Here is a 24,747-nt window from a genome sequence, read left to right on the forward strand (position 1 = left end):
CCCCCGGATGCTGATGCCAAGCTTGCTATGAAAGAACTTCACGCAGCCATCAGTAAACAACAGACTGATCACCCGGAAGCTGCGTTTATTGTTGCAGGTGACTTTAATCATTCAAACCTAAAGTCAGTGCTACCCAAGTTTCACCAGCATGTTTCCTGCCACACCAGAGGAAACAAAACCTTAGACCATGTTTACACAAACATGGCTGGCGCTTACGTTGCGACACCCCTCCCCCACCTGGGACAGTCAGACCACCTCTCTTTGTTTCTATCACCCAAATATTCACCCCTCATCAACCGTGTGAAGCCATCAGTAAAGACCATCAAGGTGTGGCCTGCGGGGGCAGACTCCACACTCCAGGAAAGGTTTCTAAACACAGACTGGAGTATGTTTGCTTCTCAAGCCACCAGTGGCGCTCACACGGACATTGACTCATTCACTTCCTCTGTATTGGATCATATCAATACCACCATCGACAGTGTTACAACCCAGAAACAGATCACCACATACCCTAATCAGAAGCCTTGGATGAACAGGGAAGTTCGACTCCTGCTGAAGTCACGCAATACTGCCTTCAGATCAGGAGATGCACAAGCCTACAGTACATCCAGAGCTAACCTGAAGAGGGGCATCAAAAAGGCCAAGCACTGCTACAAGCTAAAGATAGAGGGTCACTTTTCCAACTCTGACCCTCGACGCATGTGGCAGGGCATCCAGGCCATCAGTGACTACAAACCCACCCACTCCACCCCCGCAGCCACTGATGTCAACTTCCTGAACGAGCTAAATTACTTTTATGCTCGTTTTGAAAGAGACAACAGAGAAACTGGCACCAAGCTCAAACCCTCAGCTGACCACCCACCAATCACACTCTCCTCCACAGATGTCTGCAAGGCACTGAGCCGGATCAGCGCACACAAGGCTGCTGGACCAGACAACATCCCTGGTCGTGTGCTCAGGGCATGTGCGGAGCAGCTCGCTGGGGTTTTTACAGACATTTTCAACCTGTCTCTTGCCCAAGCAGCTGTACCGACATGCTTTAAACGCACTTCCATTGTGCCAGTGCCGAAACACTCTAACCCGAGGTGCCCTAATGACTACCGCCCTGTAGCACTCACACCCATCGTCATGAAGTGCTTTGAGCGGCTGGTCCTGGAACACCTAAAAGACTCTATACCATCCACATTGGACTCACACCAGTTTGCCTACCGCAGCAATAGGAGCACAGAGGATGCCGTTTCCATGGCACTGCACTCTCTGCTCACCCATCTGGACCATAAGAACACGTATGCACGCATGCTGTTTGTTGACTTCAGCTCAGCATTCAACACTGTCATCCCATCCAAGTTAATAGCCAAACTTGGAGACCTGGGCATCAACACTTCAATGTGTAACTGGATTTTGGACTTCCTAACTGACAGACCCCAGAATGTTCGTTCAGGATTCACCTGCTCCACATCCATCACACTCAACACTGGTGTACCACAGGGCTGTGTGCTAAGTCCGTTTCTCTACTCCCTCTTCACCGCCGACTGCAAGCCTGTGTATGGATCTAATTCCATCGTCAAGTTTGCGGACGACACTACGGTGATTGGGCTCATCAGCAACAACGATGAGACTGCCTATAGGGAGGAGATCCAGCACCTGGCCACATGGTGCGCTGATAATAACCTGCTCCTCAACACCACCAAAACGAAGGAGCTCATCGTGGACTTCAGGAAGGAGTCAAGAGGCACACACGACACCATCCACATCAATGGAATGGCTGTTGAACGTGTCTCCAGTTTCAAGTTCCTGGGGATCCACATCTCGGCGGACATGTCGTGGACGACCAACACCTCCAGCCTGGTCAAGAAGGCTCACCAGCGCCTCTTCTTCCTGAGGACACTGAGGAAGAATCAGCTCTCCTCGGCCATCCTGGTGAACTTCTACCGCTGCGCAATAGAAAGCATCCTGACCAACTGTGTGGCAGTGTGGTATGGGAGCTGCTCTGTTGCGGAGCGCAAGGCACTGCAGCGGGTGGTGAAAACTGCCCAGCGCATCACAGGGACTCCACTGCCTGCCATCGAACACATCCAGAGGAAACGCTGCCTGCATCGAGCTCGCAGCATCCTCAAGGACTCCTCTCACCCAGCCCACAGACTGTTTTCTCTCCTGCCCTCCGGCAGGCGTTTCAGGATCCACCGGACCAGGACCAGCAGACTAAAGAACAGTTTTTTCCCCAGAGCTGTCTCTTTATTGAACTCAAACCCCCGTTGATCCACTTCCCTCATAAACTGATAACTCTCCTACCTCACATCTTCCTTCACTTTGTTATTTGCACTACCGACTGTTTATCACAGTAACAACTGTTTACATATGCATCTTGCACTGCCATATCTTAACTGGATTATGCTCATTTGCACTGCCGACTGTATTTATAGTACCAATGTTTACATTTGCATTTTGCACTGTACTTCTAACTGTAATATGCAACCACTTTCCACTGCACTTTACACTTTTTTTTTTTCCGGATAGCTCTGTCCATAATTTATTGCACTACCCTAATCCACTGCTATTCCTCATATTAGCCTAGCATATTATTGTATACCTCTATCTGTAAATTCTGTTTATAGTAATAGCCATCTGTATATTGTATTCATAGTACATATTCACCTGTAAATTCTGTTTATAGTAATAGCCATCTGTATATTTATTCACTGTACATATTCACCTGTAAATTCAGTTCTGTTTATAGTAATAACGTCTCTCTATTTATACATATTTATACATATTCAGTACATATCCATGTCCTGCACTTACGCATCCATTGTATATCCTGCACTTGCTGCTATTGCACTTCTGGTTAGACCTAAACTGCATTTCGTTGCCTTGTACTTGTACTTGTGTAATGACAATAAAGTTGAATCTAATCTAATCTAATCTCTTGAAGCAGGGTATATAGAAAAAATGCCTTTTATTTCTAAATTATGACATTTTATGATGTAAAAGTCATACTAACAATATAAGTACACCTCAGGAAACATTATAAAATAATAGAAAATGCCATGCCATGGGACACTAATCTTAAAGGGATAGTTCACCCAAAAAAAGAACATTTCCCCATGATTTACTCACCTTAAAGGGAAAAAAAGGCTCATTTTCCAACTCCCCTAGAGTTAAACAGTTGAGTTTTAACATTTTCAAATCCATTCAGCCGATTTTCGGGTCTGGCGGTAGCACTGTTAGCATAGCTTAGCATAGGTCATTAAATCTGATTAGACCGTTAGCATCTCGCTCAAAAAATGACCAAAGAGTTTTGATATTTTTCCTATTTAAAACTTGACTCTTCTGTAGTTACATCGTGTACTAAGACCGACGGAAAATGAAAAGTTGTGATTTTCTAGACAGATATGGCTAGGAACTATTCTCTCATTCCTGCGTAATGATCAAGGAACTTTGTGCCGTACCATGAGTGCAGCGGCGCAATGATATTACACAGCTCCTGAAAATAGGCTAACTTCCGTCAACATAACCAACGTGACAACCTGCTTGCACAGAGAGCGCTGGGGACTATTTTCAGGCGCTGGGTAATATCATTGCGCCGCTGTACTCATGGAAACTCTTTAGTCATTTTTGAGTGAGATGCTAACGGTCTAATCAGATTCAATGATCTATGCTAAGCTATGCTAAAAGTGCTACCGCCAGACTCGAAAATCGGCTGAATGGATTCGAAAACGGTAAAACTCAACTGTTTAACTCTAGGTGAGTTGGAAAATGATTTTTTTCAAAAAATACTATTTTCAAAAAAAGTGGAGTGTTCCTTTAAGATCAGTGTTCACTCACTTGTTGCCTAGCTCCATCTCTGTGACAACAACCTCCTCCACAATCCAGGAGGCTTCAACTTTGACTTTCTTGCCATCTTTAGGGATGTGTCCCAGACAGATACTGACAATGTCTCCCAATTCCTTGGAGGAGAACTCAAATCGGTCCGTAGAGCCCCTGAAATCACACACAGAGCATAACGCATGTTACCCGATGAAGAAATAATAGCACCTGAGCAACAAATGTATAAGATAGAATCATTGGAGTCCTCCATGCGGAGGGGTAATTTGAACAAAATCAAAAAATAAAACAAGATTTAAGGGAAGAAAGACAAAACATTTGTAAAGTCATTCTGTCATGACAACTCTAGCAGTGTTGTGCATGGTAATGGGTATGATAATGTTGATATATTTGTCAAAATATGGAAACTTTGGAGACATTTTGAGTACCATCAGCGTGATGGGACGGGTTTGAGGAGAGGGGAGTGGGCGGTGGGGGGTGTAAGACAGATAAATTGGTTGTGAAGAAAACAATGCAGACATATTTTTTAATAATTAATCATGTTGTGATGTAAAACACTGTCAATTAAATATGATTGAGATTCATTGAGATATGATCAATGAGAATAAAACCAAAGTTTGTGTTCAGGATTTCCATTTTGGGAGATATATATATATATACTGTATGTATATATATACTGTATGTATATATATATATACTGTATGTATATATATACTGTATGTATATATATATATATACTGTATGTATATATATACTGTATGTATATATATATATATATATATATATATATATATATATATATATATATATATATATATATATATATATATATATATATATATATATATAATACAAAAACAATTCTGCAGTGGTGATTTGGGTCCTGCCATATATTCCTGGCATTACAGTATTTTGCACTTAGCCTGGTCCTACCAGACTCTCGTACATTTCATTTGTTCAGAGAGGCGGGTACTCTGTTGAATTTTAAAACTATTTGATCTGCCAAGAGCCACTCTGGATCTGCCATAACCAATCGCTAAGCGGCAACCTCCCGCAGTTTCTCTTGAAGCCAATACGGAAGTGACTTAAACTGCAATTCATCGACTGGCCACTAGGCTCTGGAAGGGAGCAGAATCTCATTGAGCTCCATGTTAAAATGCCCAACTTTACAGCAGAAGAACACATGTTTAATGCCTGGGACAAATTGTGGTTTTGGTCTATACGGCTAATTTTGCCCTTCATGACAACTGTGAGGGGGTGAATTTTGTAAACTCATTCGTTTACATTATATAAAGCTTTAAAGTTCTGCATAATTAAGGGCGTGGCCACTTTGAGTGACAGGTGGATTGCTGTTTGTCTGCTGTCTGTAAGTCATCAAGTCACCTCAGCTCCGCCCCCGTCCCGCCTTTTTGCCCATTTTCTGTTATCCAGGAGAGACACGCGATGACGCGTTGCCAAGATGGCTACTTTACGCTTCAAAACTGCTCTTCAGAAACCTGTGGGTGACGTCACGGACACTACGTCCATATTTTTTTACAGTCTATGGTCGTGATGTATGTCATGCGCGGTTCGCCTCTGTTTTTCACATGGAAATCCGTAAAAATAACTGCAGATTGTACATGCCACCTCAGTGATAAAACCTAAAACTTGTGCATTCGGATTGTGATTTATTCACAGTTTTGTGATCGGGAACGCGCTGCTCACGTGGTCCGTAACATGTCTGTATTCTGTAAATAAAATGTCATATGCTTGGTATGATAAGAATATATTGCTCTTGTCAATACTTGCCACTTGCCAGCATTTACAGAAATACAAGTCTAGAAATGCATCCAAATTACAGCGAAGCGCAACCACACAGTGCTCTGCAGCTTACGACCCCACGAGAAACAATTACTGTCCGAATAGGGCTTCAGCCAACTCCTTCACCACTAACGGAGCGATCTGGAAAATCAAACTTTTCCCGAACCCTGTAGGGAGGAGGACCACAACATCATGGCCACCAACAAAACTCAGCAAAGATTGTTCTTGCTCCGGCTTTAACGTCTGGATATATTCGGCAGCGGTGCCACAACGGAATGAATGGCTTCACAACTCAAACTACCGCACGACATAAACGTCATCGCTCTCAGACACTCCCTCTGCTCGCTGATTGGACCGGTAAAAATTTGTTCTGAGAAAACCTAAGAATATACCGCAGTCCCAGACGGAGTACTGAAGGAAAATGAAAATTGAGGAAGTACATAGGAGGGCGGAGCCAGGCTACTTTGCACTCCCCATAACGTCACCTAGGTGGAGACCTACCGTGAAAAACGCTTCTTCTTGGCCGAGTACTCCATCACAAATTCTTTGGATCGTCCCTTCTTCCCTTCTAGAACGATCCAGGCGTTCTCTTTGGTTTCAGCATCATCTGTATCTGCCGTCTTGACCAGAATCTCATATTCTATACGAGGCAGAAGTCTGGGGTCAGTAAGACTTTTTAATGTTTTCAAAAGAAGCCTCTTCTGCTATATTACATTTCAAATCTCGTAAATATGTCAAATTCTAGAGGTAAAAATGGATTGAAAATGGTCCAGTTGTTTAAAACGGATCAAACTGTTTTTTAGCCAGATTTGTATGGAGATACATAGAAGAATGTCTCACTGGTTTTTTCGTCAAAATCCACACCATCATTGTTGCCACATGCCAGCTCTCTCATTATCTGTCCATCATCCTCTTTCTTGGCCAGCCAGCGGTCACACTGGAAACGATACTTCTTCCCCGTGATGTCATCATGCACATCCACATACTCCAGGTGCCAACCAGGAGCCAGACCTGCCAACACACACACACACACACACACACACACACACACACTTGTGTTAAGCATATAAACCAGTAAAGGTTTTATGACAGATCTGGCTAATTTGATTGACTCATTGGTGTTGTGCTGAGCGCTCCGATTGGCTCACCTGAGTTGTCATGCCAAATGCGCACTTTTGAGAGCTCGCCCAAGCTGAGGATGTCTAGGAAACGGAATGTGTCCGTCTGTTTGCGTTCAAACTTGTTGGTGTTGTTGCTCTCTTTTAAAACTAGTGTTCCAGTGTCACCATTCTCGCCGAAAATAATCATCCACACGTTAGCATCGGTTCCAGCCCCTAAAAAAACAACAACCGTCAAGCTTTTAACAGTATGAAAAGTGTTTCAGGGTGTGTTCACACTTGAGCATTGCATTCTTTCTTGGGTCACATCTTGTAACATCACATCCTGTTTTTGGTTTGATTTGATGTCTTTGGTCTGTGTTGAGTTCATATTTCAGTCGAACCGCACCAGAGTTCGTTTTAATCGAACCAAAACAGCCAAGTGTGAACAAACCCTCAAAATAGTTGTAGACAGTTATGAGGAACTGCGTACCAGATACATCGCTGGTCTTCACAGAAATGGTGTAGATGGTGAGCTCCACCATTTCCTCGTCATCTATCACGGCCGACATTTCACATACGAGGGTTCGCTTGGGCCCGTATGAGCGAGACAGCCATTCCTCGTATGTAAATAATGCCACTTCATCCGTCTGCAGGTTATGCAGTTCAATCTACATAGATACGCACATTAATACACTTACATGCTTGGGAAATTACAGTATACTGCATGTATCTTTATCTTACAAACCTTATCCAGGAACCAGTCTGGTCTGCTTCCGGAACCATCTATCCGCACTCTCATCTTTCTCAAAGGAGCGATGTCTTCAATCTCCAGATTGAATGTGTCCTTCTGCCCTCGTTCAAACCTGCACACACACACATTAAACACACAAATTTAGACTGTTTAAACATACACTATATTGCCGAAAGTTTTGGGACACTTGCCTTTACATGCACATGAAATTTAATGACATCCCATTCTTAATCCGTAGGGTTTAATATGGAGTTGGCCCACCCTTTGCAGCTATAACAGCTTCAACTCTTCTGGGAAGGCTTTCCACAAGGTTTATGAGTGTGTTTATGGGAATTTTTGACCAGTGCCTGACCTCACAAATGTGTTTAGAAGAATGATGTTGGACGAGAAGGCCTGGCTCGCATCCCCAAACTGTTCCCACAAAGTTGGGAGCATGAAATTGTCCAAAATGTCTTGGTATGCTGAAGCAAATGTCTTGGTATGCTGAAGCATAAGAGTTCCTTTCACTGGAACTAAGGGGCCAAGCCCAACCCCTGAAAAACAACCCCACACCATAACCCCCACCCCCCCTCCCTCCACCAAACTTTACACTTGGCACAGTGCCGTCAGGCAAGTACCGTTCTCCTGGCAACCGCCAAACCCAGACTCGTCCATCGGATTGCCAGACAGAGAAGCGTGATTGGTGGCCATGGAAGTGATTGGAACACCTGAATTCAATGATTTGGAGGGGTCCCAATACTTTTGGCAATGTAGTGTATAATCATAATTTTTATGAGAGTGTGGTAACCAGCTTGCTAATAGTTACATTTTCTTCTATTTTCATAAATATTACAATCATTTCGACTCAAATTAGTATGTTTTCCTAAATAAAATAGATACAAATATACACTCACCTAAAGGATTATTAGGAACACCATACTAATACTGTGTTTGACCCCCTTTCACCTTCAGAACTGGTGCTGAAACCAGTCTTTAGAAATGTTGGCCCATATTGATAGGATAGCATCTTGCAGTTGATGGAGTGGGATGCACACCCAGGGCTCGAAGCTCCCGTTCCACCACATCCCAAAGATGCTCTATTGGGTTGAGATCTGGTGACTGTGGGGGCCATTTTAGTTCAGTGAACTCATTGTCATGTTCAAGAAACCAATTTGAAATGATTCGAGCTTTGTGACATGGTGCATTATCCTGCTGGAAGTAGCCATCAGAGGATGGGTACATGGTGGTCATAAAGGGATGGACATGGTCAGAAACAATGCTCAGGTAGGCCGTGGCATTTAAACGATGCCCAATTGGCACTAAGGGGCCTAAAGTGTGCCAAGAAAACATCCCCCACACCATTGCACCACCACCACCAGCCTGCACAGTGGTAACAAGGCATGATGGATCCATGTTCTCATTCTGTTTACGCCAAATTCTGACTCTACCATCTGAATGTCTCAACAGAAATCGAGACTCATCAGACCAGGCTCCATTTTTCCAGTCTTCAACTGTCCAATTTTGGTGAGCTCGTGCAAATTGTAGCCTCTTTTTCCTATTTGTAGTGGAGATGAGTGGTACCCGGTGGGGTCTTCTGCTGTTGTAGCCCATCCGCCTCAAGGTTGTGCGTGTTGTGGCTTCACAAATGCTTTGCTGCATACCTCGGTTGTAACGAGTGGTTATTTCAGTCAAAGTTGCTCTTCTATCAGCTTGAATCAGTCGGCCCATTCTCCTCTGACCTCTAGCATCAACAAGGCATTTTCACCCACAGGACTGCCGCATACTGGATGTTTTACCCTTTTCACACCATGTTTTTCCCTTTTCAACACCTTTGTAAACCCTAGAAATGGTTGTGTGTGAAAATCCCAGTAACTGAGCAGATTGTGAAATACTCAGACCGGCCCGTCTGGCACTAACAACCATGCCATGCTCAAAATTGCTTAAATCACCTTTCTTTCCCATTCTGACATTCAGTTTGGAGTTCAGGAGATTGTCTTGACTAGGACCACACCCCTAAATGCATTGAAGCAACTGCCATGTGATTGGTTGATTAGATAATTGCATTAATGAGAAATTGAACAGGTATTCCTGATAATCCTTTAGGTGAGTGTATATTTTACATTTTTACATTATTATTTATCTTGAAATAATGATCAGCTGACTGTACACTATCCCTTGTGTTTCTTTGTGTGCATGTACATACGTACCTGTCCTCTAATTTTGGCAGCAGCATTTCCTCTGACGTGCCGTAGACTCCAAACACTGTCATATAGATCTGTGTGTCCGTACCTGCATGCTGGACATCTCCTGTTATCACCGTTACCTCATAGATCACCTAAGAGAAAAAGACCTTTAATGAAGTACTACACACCATTTAAAAGTTTGGGGTCGGTAAGATTTGTATTAAATAAATGAATACTTAAAGACACATTAAATGTTACAAAAGATTTCAATTTTAAATAAATGCTGTTCTTTTGAACATTCTATTCATCAAACAATTCTGAAATAATATGCTTCAAAGTTTCCACAAAAAGCAGCACAACTGTTTTCAACATTGATAATAATCATAAATGTTTCCTGAGTAGCAAATCATCACATTAGAATGATTTCTGAAGGATCATGTGACACTGAAGACTGGAGTAATGATGCTGAAAATTCCGCTTTGACCACAGGAATATATTACATTTTAAATGTATCAGTTATTTTAAATTGTACCATTTCACAATATTACTGTTTTTACTGTATTTTTGATCAAATAAATGAGGCCTTGGTGGAGCTTGACTTTAAAAAAATCTTACATACCCCAAACGTTTGAATGGTAGTGTATACTATAATCACATTACATGAGCTGAAATGAATTGCTGTACCTTCTGTAAGATGTTGACCATTTCTGCATCCTGCACATTTAGAAAGCGGGCAGTGAGTCCGTCTCCTCTGTCTTTGGCCAACCAGCATTTACAGTGGAACACGTACCGCACAGCTTTAGTCGGCACCTCGACGGACAACTCATCCACTAACCAGCAGCTCTCAGGGGTCGCCCCATCGTGACCCAACTACACACAACACAAACCACCAATCTGACATCTACAGTATCTATACGTACTGTACAATGAGCTTGTGACATACAAAACTGCAGAAACTGTACATGTGTTTCCTCACTTTAACTGTCTTGATATCGCCAACATCTGATCCATAACAGGTGAAGTAATCCAGGGATCCAGGCAGGAATGCGTTTTTCCCATCTAAGTCGAGCCAGAGGAGCTCTGTCCTCTTGTTCTTCTTTCCTATGATGACGACGTACACTCGGCTACTCGTCCCAGCATCCCGATCTGAACCCGTTTTCACCGAGAAGTGATAGGGGATCACTATACACACACAGACACAAACACACACACTCAATTTTCCCCCTACCTCGTATTAAATTCAACTAGAAAATAGTGGTTTAATCATGCAAAACCTGGTTGCCAGGGCATTGCATTGAATTTAATTGAATTAAAAATGTAATAGAATATTTAAATTGGTGTGTTGAATAAATAATAATAACATAGTATTTTAAATAAATCTAAAAAAAAATCATTTAATTATTTATTTATTTAATTCAATTAAATTAAAAAAAATATTTAAATGTATAATCTAATTTAATTATTATTAATTAAATAAACAATAATAATTACAAATGATTTTACAGAATATTTAAATTGGCATGTTTAATAAATAAAATACAAATAATAATTATGATTAAATATTTCAGATTCCGCTCTATTCAATGGTCAAAAAATCGAATGCACAATTCTCAAATTAATTTCACTCAAGTTGTTTCGCTGATAATGTAATTTGTAATGAAAATTGTAGCTGAAATAATAAATAGTCTCCGAATTTTGAAGCCCACTGTATGTTCTGTAGTGGTGGGACTCTATACGTTATACATACGTGATCCTTCCTCTTCTTCATCTTCATTTGAATGCCGTTTCTTGTTTTTCTTGTTCATGTTGCTGTCAAGATTTGCCACTTTTTTAATTGGACAGAAGGCGGTCTCTCGCTCTCCCTCATACCCCTACATACACACACACAGAATATGTAGATGCACTTTGGACCATTCTGTAACACAACATTGTTAACGCATGCATGCACGGGCGCACGCATGCACACATGCAGGCAGACCTTAACGTAGAACACCCTGTCGATCCGTTTGTCCTCCCTCTTTCTTGAGAGCCATCGCTCACACAAAAACAGAAACACTTCCTCTGTGTCTTGGTCCATCACTTCCACCTGGTCCAGGTACCAATCGGCACTCAGCATGCTGTTGTCATGGCGAATGCGGATCTTGAACACCTGGCCCAGATCCACTGCCTCCAAAGTAAACGTATCCACCTGACCAATCAGAAGCAGTCGTTGTCAGCAGCCAATCGGTTCAAAAGTTTGAGATCAGCACTTTTATTCAGCAAGGATGCATTAAATTGGTCGAAAGTTATTAATATATTAGGGCTGTCAAAAGATTAAACGCGATTAATCGCTTCCAAAATAAAAGTTTGTGTTTACATAATATATGTGTGTGTACTCTGTTAATTATTATTTACATATAAAAACACACACAAGCATGTATATATTTAAGAAAAAAATATAATTTTTATATATAAAACATTTATATTTATATATATTATAGATTATATAAATGTATATACATGCAAATATTTCTTAAATATATACATGAATGTGTGTGTATTTATATATAAATAATAATTAACAGAGTACACACACATATATTATGTAAACACAAACATTTATTTTGGATGCGATTAATCGCGATTAATCTTTTGACAGCCCTAATATAAATATATAGTGTGAGTTCGTTTTTGTGAGTTACTTCATGGGATAAAAATGTATATCTGACATGGATAATAAAACAAACTTTGAGGACATTGCCAGATGGGAAATAGCTTCATAAAAGTCCAAATTTTACATAAGATTAAGAATCATTAGGATGATGTCCTCATAAAGGCAGAAATGCATCTGTATGTGTGTGTGTGTGTGTGTGTGTGTGTGTGTGTGTGTGTGTGTGTGTGTGTGTGTGTGTGTGTGTGTGTGTGTGTGTGTGTGTGTGTGTGTGTGTGTGTCTCACCGATCCTCTCTCAAACTTGTTGCTGTTCTCAGACTTGCTGAGTTTGCGTTCTCCAGTGTCGCCCATGTCTCCATAAAGAGTGATGAACACGTTTGCATCAGTGCCCGCTCCATACACATCTCCTGTGTTTACTGTCACTGTATAGGTGTGTACTGCAACACACACATTACATTTTTATAGCTCAAACAGCAGAGCATGACACTAGCAACGCTAAGGTCATGGGATTCATTCACAGGAAATGCATGAATTGAAACATGAATAGTTTGACTTACTCTCCAGCGCGTCGTCCACCTCCGTCTCGATGACTTTGAGGGTTCCGTCTCGTGATAGTTTCTGTACGATGATGTCAGACGGCACCAGCTCTCGAATCGTCTCGCCGTCCTCCTCCGAGCGAGCCAACCATCCCTCACACGGGAAAATTGCTGTCTCAGAGCCCTGCATGTACACACACATGTTTCAGTCTTGGCATGTTGAATATTAGTCTTTTCCTTTAGTCCTTATCACTTTATCTTCACTTAAAATGTAACCCTACATAGGTTGACTTCCAGTGTAAAAGATACTGTTTCAGTGGCGCTTTTACAACATTCTTCTGTTTGTTTGAGTGGTTGTTATCTGACTGGGCTGCATGTTTGGCCAGACAATGGGATAGAAGTAAATTTGAGTAAAATAATCATATTAGAAATCAAATCAAATATTAAAATCCATCAGATAGGCAATGTAAAGGTATCAAGTTTGTGGTTGTTCAAAAGTTTGGGGACACATTTTAATGAAGTGACAATTTAATGCAAAAATAACAAAAATGAAACCTTCATTTTCATTAAGCATGCAAGAGGAATATTATGAAATATTATTACAATTCAAAATAACTATTTACTATTTTAATATATGTTCAAATGTAATGTATTCCTGTGATGTCAGCTACATTTCCAGCATCATTACTCCAGTCGTCAGTGTCACATGATTCTAATATGATGATTTGCTGCTCATTAAACATTTCTTAATATTATTAGCAATGTTGAACAGTGTTGTGCAAGTTACTCTGTAAATGTAACTGAATGACTGATTGCTCCTTTTAAAAGTAATCGCGTTAATGTTCTGATTACTTTATTTCAAAAGTAGTTACATTACTAGTTACGTTACTAGCCCCCACCCCAAATTTAGATCTGCTTGAAAGACTGTGAAAACTTGCATAAGGCCAGATTGTCTGGTGGAGGAGAATCCACTCATACATCACACGGAGTGAGAATGGCTCTAATTTACATGTATTTCTTTTTACCTGAAACTTCCCCCAAACTCCTGATTCCCTCTCCTGAAGAGGTCACCCGAAATATACCCAAAATCTATTGGATTTAATGTCAATTCTCACTATACAGTATTATATGTGTTTAATATCGTTTGAAATGTCTCAATGCGACTGGTACAAAAGTCGTATAACCACAGAAGTATACAAGAAGTTAATAAGAGTTTTTAGAGCTTAGAGATATTTAGCTTATGATGGTGGGTGTGGCTGTTGGAGCCATTTGGTTTCTTTTCAAGACAGACAGATGGGAGTGCAATTCAATTTAAATTCCCTTTGTTATCAGATGTTTCCATTTGAAAGAGGTTTCGATCTGGTCTGAGTTACTTAAAGCGATGTAGCAGTGAGTTCGAGGCGCAATACTGTAATGAGGTTGGCCCGTAACGCTCTGCGTTATGTAATATTCAGAAGTCAGGTATCAATATCTTATTCTTTGCTACAGAGTATTTGATGTTGTGTATGGATTATCTTTGAATTGATAATGTAATTGGCATTATACATTACCTGACTGTTAATAAATTGTTACATTTTCAATCTATTCTGACTTACTCCATAATTCTCTAGTAGATTATGGCAACAAAGGGTTAAACAGAATGATTAAATGTTGGACTAACTATTAAATATAATTGACCAAACAACCAATTGGCATTCTATCCTAAATTCGAGATTATGATAAAATGGAGTCAGATTTAAAGATAAATTAGAAATAATCCATTCTACCCAGCCGAAAACACTGAACGCGCAGCGACCTTCAAACTGCTATCGTTACCGTCCTTGGAATTCATTTTTGCGGGTCTTACATGCTCATGTTGCATCAAATTTTTTACGCATTGCTAATGGCCAATCAGAGGTGTTAAGATTAGTAATCGCTGAAACACTGGAGTTTTGTTCAGTGCACGCAAATACTCTCATCATAAACTGATAAACATAAACTGATTTGGTGATTGTGCTCTTGAGAGTATCAAAACTAATATAAATAGTTTTTTTTATTTACATATTTTTGCAGCATTGAGCAATGTTGCCAATCACAAACATCTGACGCAATGGCCAATCAGATATGTTTAAGTTCCCCCACCACTCAACACGTGAGTTTTTGTCCAGTGCTGAGATCTGCACACTCAGATCCTCTCGTAAGAATTAAACTTGAAACACAAAAGTGTAGACAAGTAGGCTAAATAAGATATTTATTATACAGGCAGCTTAATCGATTAGCAGAACTTTGCGAGACCACTTAGTAATTATAAAAGGGAGTGCGTTTATGCACACACTAGGCGATAATCCATTCAGAATTTGAAGAAAACGCATATGTTTTTCTGCATTTAGGTCAGGCAATGGTTAGGATATTTATTATTCGAACTGGCTGCCATGCCAAATCACGCATATGCTTGCCTGTTCAAATTAGAGTGGTTTGTGAACATAACCCCTTTAATAACAAGAGCGTTTATGCTGGGATGTGTAGGTTGTTGATTGGCAACACGGAACTATTTCATGACATTGTATTTAAATGTGTTTTTATCACATCTAGCCTTACGATAATGTTCTAGCCTTTGACAGAAATAAACTCAAAATGATTGTATTTCCAGAAACAGAACGCATAACTGTACTCTCTGCATGCTGAGTTTGTTTTCATTGGTGGAACCCGCCTCGCAGTCGCTTACCAGTCAGAGTAGGTATTAGATAGATGACGTAGCGACTACCTGAGGCTTCCTTTGAAAAAAGCTATTTCTCGTTTTTACAATCTAGATGATAAAACACTCTATCGATGTATCGCAGCTGTAAGATATAGTGACATGGGCTTGGAACTATACTCTAATTCCTATTTTGGGATTATAAAGCATTAAAAAAGTACTAAATAATGCGTTACGGCCCAACACTGATGTTGAACACAGTTGTGCTGCTTAATATTTTTTGTGGAAACCATGAAAATTTGATTCAGGATTCTTTTATCAATAGAAAGTTCAAAAGAGCAGCATTTATTTGAAAATCGTTTCTAATATTCTAAATGTCTTTACTGATTTGATCAATTAAATGCATCGTTGCTGAGTAAAAGTATTAATTTCAATTTTTGAACATTAGCGTGAATGCACTGTTTCTACTGGTGGACGTGTGTGTTGACACACTGGTGTGATGTGCTTGACGGCACTAGAGCGTTTCACGGCACTAGAGCGTTTCACTCTTCTACTGTACACAGATAGCGCTGGAGTGGAGCTACAGGTCAGAGAAGATTAGTCACTGGAACTAATTATACACAAGACAACAGAGAGCAGATGTGGGTCAATGAAATGGGTGTACGACAGACAGTGGAGAGGAAAAGGTTTTCCACAGCCAGACAGGAACATTCTAGACTCAACCTAGTTTCACGTTGCCAGAATTAAAGGGATAGTTCACAAAAATTTCTGTCATTAATTACTCCCCCTTAATGTTGTTCCAAACCTGTACGATCTTCGGAAGACAAATTAAGATATTTTTGATGAAATCTGAGAGGTTTCCATTGACAGCTACACAACTACCCCTTTAACGCTTCAAAAAGTTCATAAATACATCGTAAAACTAATCTAAATGAATAGTTTAGTCCAAAATTTCTGAAATTTTCATCATATCACTGTATAAGATTAACAGATTGAATTAAGCTTTTATTCACATTTAAACATTGATCAGTGAAAATAAACAGAAGCTCAACCAAACTTGCATGATGTGCGAGAATTAACCTCATTGGTTCTTGCCGAAGCTCAAACGTGATGCGTAACACGAGAATGAACCTCATTGGTTTCTCGCCGAAGCTCAAACGTGATGCGTAACACGAGAATTAACCTCATTGGTTCTCGCCGAAGCTCAAATGTGCTGCGTAACACGAGAATTAACCTCATTCGTTCTCGCCGAAGCTCAAAAGTGATGCGTAACACGAGAATGAACCTCATTGGTTCTCGCCGAAGCTCAAACGTGATGCGTAACACGAGAATGAACCTCATTGGTTCTTGCCGAAGCTCAAACGTGATGCGTAACACGAGAATGAACCTCATTGGTTCTCGCCGAAGCTCAAACGTGATGCGTAACACGAGAATGAACCTCATTGGTTTCTCGCCGAAGCTCAAACGTGATGCGTAACACGAGAATTAACCTCATTGGTTCTCGCCGAAGCTCAAACGTGCTGCGTAACACGAGAATTAACCTCATTCGTTCTCGCCGAAGCTCAAAAGTGATGCGTAACACGAGAATGAACCTCATTGGTTCTCGCCGAAGCTCAAACGTGATGCGTAACACGAGAATGAACCTCATTGGTTCTCGCCGAAGCTCAAACGTGCTGCGTAACACGAGAATGAACCTCCTTGGTTCTTGCCGAAGCTCAAACGTGATGCGTAACACGAGAATGAACCTCATTGGTTCTTGCCGAAGCTCAAACGTGATGCGTAACACGAGAATGAACCTCAATGGTTTTCGCACGCTTCCATTTACCACAACTGATGTGTGAGTTGATGAATGTTTATTTGTGAATAAAAGCCTAAATTCTAAATCTGTTCATCATATAAAGCGATCGAGTCTCTTCAGACAATTTGGACTAAACGGCTCGATTCATGTGGATTAGTTTTATGATCTCTTTATGAACTGTTTAAGTGTCAAACTGTCAGTTGTGTAGCTGTCAATGGAGGAACAGAAAGCTCTCAGATTTCATCAAAAAGATCTTCATTTGTGTTTTGAAGATGAACGAAAGTCTTACAGGTTTGGAAAGACATGAGGGTGAGGAATTAATGACAGATTTTTCATTGTTGGGTGAACTAACCCTTTAAAACCAATGTACAGTATCTGGTCCACATTGTAGCTCAGTCTGATCAAACGCCTACTTAGGCAGGAAGGCAAAGTCTGACCAACATGTGAAAGGATCAACCACAGTTTGCTGTTTTGGGGGATATTTAGGGAGCTGAAATTGGCAGGATATGTTGTTTTTGTATATCTGTAGGCTAAGATTAGACAAAAACAACTGCATTTTAAGAAGTCTGTCACATTGAACCGTACAGTAGATGCAGATTTGAACACAGGTAAAGTTTAATAAAGTATGGTACAAAAAAGCTTGATACCTTCCCTTTCCGGAGCAGTCTGCGAATTTCCACACGGTCTAAATGCCAGCCAGGATTCACCCCACGATTATCGTGACCAATACGGATTTTCTCAATGATATCTCCGATGTCCTCCAACTGCAGAAGCCCAGAATCATCATCATCATCATTGTTGTCTGTGTAAGCCCGTCTTTGAATTATTGATAGAAAAGTGAAAAGTTAAGAAGAAAAGACCAGCTAAGACCAAGAGGAATTTTGTCCAGGCTGGTTTATGCCAGTTTGTACTGGTCTGGTGTTGCTTCACCAGCAAAGCTTAGCAAATGAAGTGAGTTTGTTTGTATTTTAATACCACGCCAGCTTCCGGGGCTATTTTCATGGTAAAACTATATCAGGTTTTTCAAACGAAGCAGGACAGGTAGCATTAGCTTTCAAAACACAACACATACTGATGACCGGCAGAGAAACGTCATTCCACTCATTTACCTCTACAATGAACATGTCTTCCGCCCCTCGTTCAAAATACATCTTCCTCTCTCTCTTATTGACGCACAGAGATTTCTGAGATGAGCACACTCCGTTCTGCCCGTACAGAATGATGAAGACATCTGAGTCTGTTCCCGCAGCAAATATATCACTGGTGAAGATTTTAATCTCATAGGGAACAACTGCAACACAGAAGAGGAATGCACATAAATCACAAACGGACCGTGTGGGTTGTATGTTGAGGCACAAATTTGCATCCGTCTGTATTTATGAAGCATTAGGATACAGCTGTACATTGACATGTGAGTTTCTAGTTTCAGGATATCTGTATGCGTGTACTTTTGACCTAATTATACATTTGGGGACAAAACTGCAAAAATAAAATGTCCCCAGAAATTAGCTAATGCTTCAAACGTGCTGCGTAACACGAGAATGAACCTCATTGGTTCTTGCCGAAGCTCAAACGTGCTGCGTAACGCGAGAATTAACCTCATTGGTTCTCGCCGAAGCTCAAACGTGCTGCGTAACGCGAGAATTAACCTCATTGGTTCTCGCCGAAGCTCAAACGTGCTGCGTAACACGAGAATGAACCTCATTGGTTCTTGCCGAAGCTCAAACGTGATGCGTAACACGAGAATGAACCTCATTGGTTTTCGCACGCTTCCATTTACCACAACTGATGTGTGAGTTGATGAATGTTTATTTGTGAATAAAAGCTCCGTTCTGCCCGTACAGAATGATGAAGACATCTGAGTCTGTTTTTTGTCTTTAAAATCTCCTTTTAGAGATATAATCTACCCAAAACATAGAAAATAAGGGTTATAATCACTTCTAAAAATACACAAATTGTGTTTAGAGTAGGGATGCACCGAATCCAGGATTCGGGTTCGGATTTGGCCGAATATTGGGCTATCCTTTTTTCCACCGAACCGAACCCTAGGTTTGCACTACGCGCGCCCCGCTGGCCGAACGTAATGACGTCGCCGTTGATTATGGGAAAGTGTTCACTAAGTGGACCGTTCGAATGCAGTCGGCTGTGAGGAAGCGAAAATGGAACTCGTGCACAGAAAACGTGTTGTTTGGCAGTATTTTCAGTCAAAAGAAGGCGATTCAAGTCAAGCTACATGTTCAATTTACAATGCCGATTTGTCTGGTGGTGGCAAGGACCCTAAACAATAGCCGCTGTTAAACCTTTGTGTATGAAACATCCGCAAGAATACGAGATGTGCATGAAGGAATCTACAGACAGCCGCCTAAATGCAGCAACTTCAGGTGCGGCAAAGGAAGGACAGTCATCCTGGCATAATGTTGCCTGTTCTTAATTTAGCACCTAAACTCTGGAACAGTCTTCCTAACATTGGACGGGAAGCAGACACGCTCTGTCAGTTTAAATCTAGACTTAAAACACATCTCTTTACTATGGCATACACATAAAATACTTTTTCACTGCATTAACTAGGTCAGCCGGAACCGGGAACACTTCCCATAACACCTGATGTACTCGTTACATCATCAGAAGAATGGCATCTACGCTAATGATAGTCTCTCTGTTTTATCCCGAGGTTTACTGCATTCAGCCGGATCCAGGCCGTATCCAGATCAGATGGTGGACCTGCGCCCAGACATGACCAACACATGACCCTGAAGTGTCTGCAGAGACACGTCAATTAGACTCCCCCTAAAATTGCCTCATTGACAAGGCATCCTCAATAAACCCGTCTCCGGCGTGATGACTCCAATCTTTCGAATATTGCAATTTAATAATTGTTTAATCAATACGGCATCCTCAATAAACCCGTCTCCGGCGTGATGACTCCGATCTTTCGATTATTCCTATTTAATAATTATTTAATCAACACATCATCCTCAATAAACCCGTCTCCGGCGTGTTGCCTCCGATCTTTCGAATATTCTGATCTATTATGATCTCTGACCTGTAAAGTTGCCAGAATAATAATCATACACTGCTTGTTAATTGGCCAGAGGAGAACTGGCACCCGACTGAGCCTGGTTTCTCCCAAGGTTTATTTTTCTCCATTAGGTCACCTGATGGGGTTTTGGTTTCCTTGCCACTGTTGCCTCTGGCTTGGCTTGCTCAGTTGGGGACACTACATTTTTCAACTAAATATCCAAATAAATCGAATTATTAAACTAAATTAAACATATAAACTAAATTACTGATCTAATTACTGTTCTAATGCCCACATTGTCACTATGATAATTGTATGATAATTTAAATGAACTGATGACATCACCGTTTTCTCCAGAATGGCTATACGGCCGAATAAAATTCAGATGCATTATTTTCCTGTTTAACACTGTAAAGCTGCTTTGAAACAATCTGCATTGTTAAAATCGCTATATAAATAAGGTTGACTTGACTTGACTTAATTCAAATTAAATTAAATTAAAAATACACTGCTGTAGGGATGCTCATTTCGGTTCATTTTCCCAACCGACAACTGCTGCTCATTATCCGATTATTAACAGTTAACTGATAAGATTATAATATTGAATTGGCATTAAATAAAAATACGATTGACGAGTGTCTGTGACCCGTTAAAAAGACACTTTTTTCACGGGTTTATTTTATCCGTTTCAAATCCGTTTGAAGCTTTGAAGAACCGGAATAGTTTTTTTTTGTCAAATAAAAATAGCAGGCCTACCTCAATGTGAAGTGATGTGAGCCTGTTGACAGAAAACACCCTCTAAAGACTTGTTTATAGCCTACTTTCGTCTGTCTCCGCAGCGCAAGCCTCTGCTGACTGCGGTTGTGCCATTGTGCTGTCCTTTGAAACGACAAAGAGCGACTCGGCGTAATTGTTCTATAAACCATCAGGAAACAGCGGCGATAAGAACATGCGTGACAATGTTTACTTTAGTAAACTTGACCAAAACCACACTACGAAAAGCCTTAAACAAGGCTTCAGATGGCACTGGTGCCCCAGGAATACAGAGATAACGCCTCGCTAGAGCGGCCAGCCTCGGGAAGCGCCTTTCATTTGCTTTCCACCAGTCAGGAGCTTGTCCTGCTGCTGTATTTTAATACCGCGTAGCATATTTTGCAAGGAACTTCGTCGCCCTTTCTGTCGAAAAACTCGAAATGGTCCCACACAGTACGATTCTTCTTTCCCATTGCTTCATTTTGCGAAATATGTCTGGTTAGAGCACGTGCCGATGCGCTCCGAGTGAACAAATACAGCATATTTTTCTTTAACCACGCAGCAAAAAAAAAAAAAAAAAAACACGTAAAAAAAAAACCTTACAAAAACCTTTAAACCGTTTAACTGTTTAACCGTTTAGCATTAATCGGTCAAAGTTCTTACGTTCGGTTAACGGTTAAACGGTCAATATGAGCATCCCTACACTGCTGTGGACGTTGTTTACTTCATTAATGTGATTACTGTGATAATGGGAGTAGGATTTGATATTCGGTTTCGGTAGAATCTTACAGTTTTTTACAATCGCTATGACAATTTTATCAATACTTTTAACACATTTCCTAAACTCTTAAAGCAGTTAGCACAACATCTGTCTGTGTAGGCTATACAATTAACACATTTATTGTTGCTTTTACACAAAATGCATACAGTTAACACAAATTTAAAATGTTTGAACTTCTTATACACACAAGCTCAACTAAGACCAAAACAATGGATTTTCACTGCCAAATTTACCAACGCTTTAACACTGTATGTCAGAACAGATAACATCATGTTTTAAACCCTAACCTTATAGACTAAAGTAAAAGTGAACAGCTATTTATATTGAGGATTGAAACACAAATATATCCCCTGTATTTTATTCCATTGTTACTGAGAAACAGTAACAATGGAATAAAATTGTAAGTTATGTAAAACAGAAGTTATGCAAATATATAAATCCCAGCTGATTCCCATCTAGGAATTTGTTCAGATGTTGATGTTCTTTCAATCTCATGACCATATGGTATACAGTAAAAGAGGACATCTTTGGGCTGATCTTGTGTGGAAAAGGGATATAGAGCAACACAAAGAAAGTAAGAAAAATGCCTTTATGAGGGAGAGGAAGATGAGTACCAGGACAAGGGAGAGGAATGGGACAAGAGCAAGGGAGAGGAATGCCTGGACAAGGGCAAGGTAGAGATTGAGGAGGGTGAATGCATGGTGACATTCAAAGAAGATCCAGAATTATGGTAACTGATGAAATAAGACCTACTATCATAGGCCATGTCATAAACCACAGGCTATCAGAGGGGCTGGTGAACGAGTACAGCCAAATCTCAGCCGGGACACAGTGGCATCCATTATCCAGATTTTTTTCCAGAAACCAACAGATATTATATAAGGGCTTCTCCTTCTCCAAAGAATAAATACTTTTACCATGTATTTCAGTGACTATATGCCTCTGGTCTCTAATATGAAACTGTATTTTGTCCCTCTAAGGATTCAACATCTATACCTCCCTCAGGGGGCAGAGGAAAGCTCCTAAATGAAGAACAGGAACTTGCTATTGTCAACATGGTGATTGCTGGTAATGAAATAAAACTGAAGGGCATTCTATAAAACTACCCTGAGATTGGTTATTCATTTTTTGTATTGAATTTCTGCAGCAAAAGAAACAAAATGCATGCATTTACTAAACCCAACAAAACACAAATGTGGAGAGTCTTCAAACGACACACAATCTATGATCAATAAAATATACAGTCTATTGTATAAGGGCAGACCTGACACATAAAATAATGCAGTTTCTGTAATTCCATCTAGTGTTTTTATAACATTGTGCTATGATTGACTAAATGTTCCTGTTGGAAAAGAACATGTGTTAGTGTATTGTGTTAGTGCAGGGATCCTCAAATCTGGCCCACGAGATCCACTTCCCTGCAGAGTTTAGCTTTAACCCTAATAAAACACACCTGAACATGCTAATCAATGTCTTCAGGTTCATTAGAAAATCACAGGTAGGTGAGTTTGATCAGGGTTGGAGCTAAACTCTGCAGCGCATTGTCCCTCCAGGGCAAGATTTGAGGAACCCTGTGCTAGTGTGTTATTTTATTTAGAAAATAAGTGTTAGAGTTTAGTTTACAATGTGTGATTTTGAACATGAAATTAACCGTTTTGCCAATTGTGTGTGGTGGTGCATTAAGAGTTTATGAAATTTGTTAAAAGCGTTGAAAAAAATTGTCATAGCGATTGTAAAAAACTGTAACCAGTGGATTCGGTATTCGGCCGAACCCCAAAAATTTGGATTCGGTGCATCCCTAGTTTAGAGTATACTTAGAGTTATTATTGTTAACTAAAACTATTAAAAATTGATTTTGTTAATTGAAATCAAGAACTCAAAGGAAGATATTTGGAAGAATGTTTGTACCCAAGCAGATCTCGGCAGTCATTGACTACTATAGTATTTTTTCCCACTATGGTAGTGGATGGATCTTCTTGGGTACAAACATTCTTCAAAATATCTTCCTTTGTGTTCAGCAGAACAAATAAACTCATACAGGTTTGGAACAACTTGAGGGTGAGGAAATGATGACAGAATTTTCATTTTTGGGTAAACTATCCCTTAAGGTGTAAATTACGAGGAGTTGTATTCGTGACGTATCTTGTAAATAGTGATATAAAGCTCTGATTTGATTTTTGATTCATGCCAAGTTGAAGCTCACTCATTTAAGAGCGTGCATTTATTGTATGGACAAGGCTAGAACATAATGTGTTAAAGTGTTTAAAATGCAAATGCATAGTTCAGTTGAACTGAATGTATGAGGCAAACTGTCTGTTTAAATAACAGCACTGAAATAACAATGCCCTGTTTATCTTTTAATCAGTTTAGGGGTTTTTTTATTAGTCTGCTCTGCTCTGATTGGTCAGACGGCCCAGTCTGTTGTGATTGGTCTGCTCTGCTCTGATTGGTCAGATGACCTAGTGTGTTGTGATTGGTCTGCTCTGCTCTGATTGGTCAGATGACCTAGTCTGTTGTGATTGGTCTACCGCGTACAGCGCGTGTCGGAAGCTAAACGCCCATTACCATGACTGAACTTCAGCTCTGGAGGCTTCCTAAAGCTCAGCTATTGTACACACTGTAAAGACAGTAACGATGAAGTCGATTTGACCATATCAATCTAAGCACGAGTCCGATGATGAAACATTGAGAGAGCTAATTATTCAACCCAATCCTCCATCGCAAGGACGACTTGAGCAGGACGTTTCTCAGTGATAAGCTACTCAGTTTATCATACATTATGAGTAGTTTCAACTGTAATTCCTTCTGGAATTATGCAAATGTGTTGCAAACGGAAGTGAGACTAGAATTCCTGACAACTCTTTTAGGCGGTTCAGAGTCGATTCTCTCTTTTGGGA

At 40.4% G+C, this 24,747-nt stretch overlaps 1 protein-coding gene across 1 annotated transcript in view; it reads right to left on the reverse strand.

The window, feature by feature from the left end:
• loxhd1a (lipoxygenase homology PLAT domains 1a) overlaps positions 1–24,747 on the reverse strand; it is a gene marked incomplete at both ends in the record, with an annotated part of 58,820 nt that overhangs the window by 2,691 nt on the left and 31,382 nt on the right. Inside the window, 15 exons of the mRNA XM_079834610.1 lie at positions 3,826–3,981; positions 6,127–6,265; positions 6,466–6,636; positions 6,774–6,959; positions 7,216–7,393; positions 7,471–7,588; positions 9,663–9,790; positions 10,323–10,508; positions 10,615–10,820; positions 11,386–11,509; positions 11,617–11,826; positions 12,575–12,726; positions 12,847–13,009; positions 17,945–18,061; positions 18,407–18,588. Coding sequence (XP_079690736.1) covers positions 3,826–3,981; positions 6,127–6,265; positions 6,466–6,636; positions 6,774–6,959; positions 7,216–7,393; positions 7,471–7,588; positions 9,663–9,790; positions 10,323–10,508; positions 10,615–10,820; positions 11,386–11,509; positions 11,617–11,826; positions 12,575–12,726; positions 12,847–13,009; positions 17,945–18,061; positions 18,407–18,588 — 2,416 coding nt within the window. The remainder of the gene's footprint in view (positions 1–3,825; positions 3,982–6,126; positions 6,266–6,465; positions 6,637–6,773; positions 6,960–7,215; positions 7,394–7,470; positions 7,589–9,662; positions 9,791–10,322; positions 10,509–10,614; positions 10,821–11,385; positions 11,510–11,616; positions 11,827–12,574; positions 12,727–12,846; positions 13,010–17,944; positions 18,062–18,406; positions 18,589–24,747) is intronic.

Source organism: Gobio gobio, assembly GCF_949357685.1.
Source record: "Gobio gobio genome assembly, chromosome: 14".
NCBI classification, from domain to species: Eukaryota; Metazoa; Chordata; class Actinopteri; order Cypriniformes; family Gobionidae; genus Gobio; species Gobio gobio.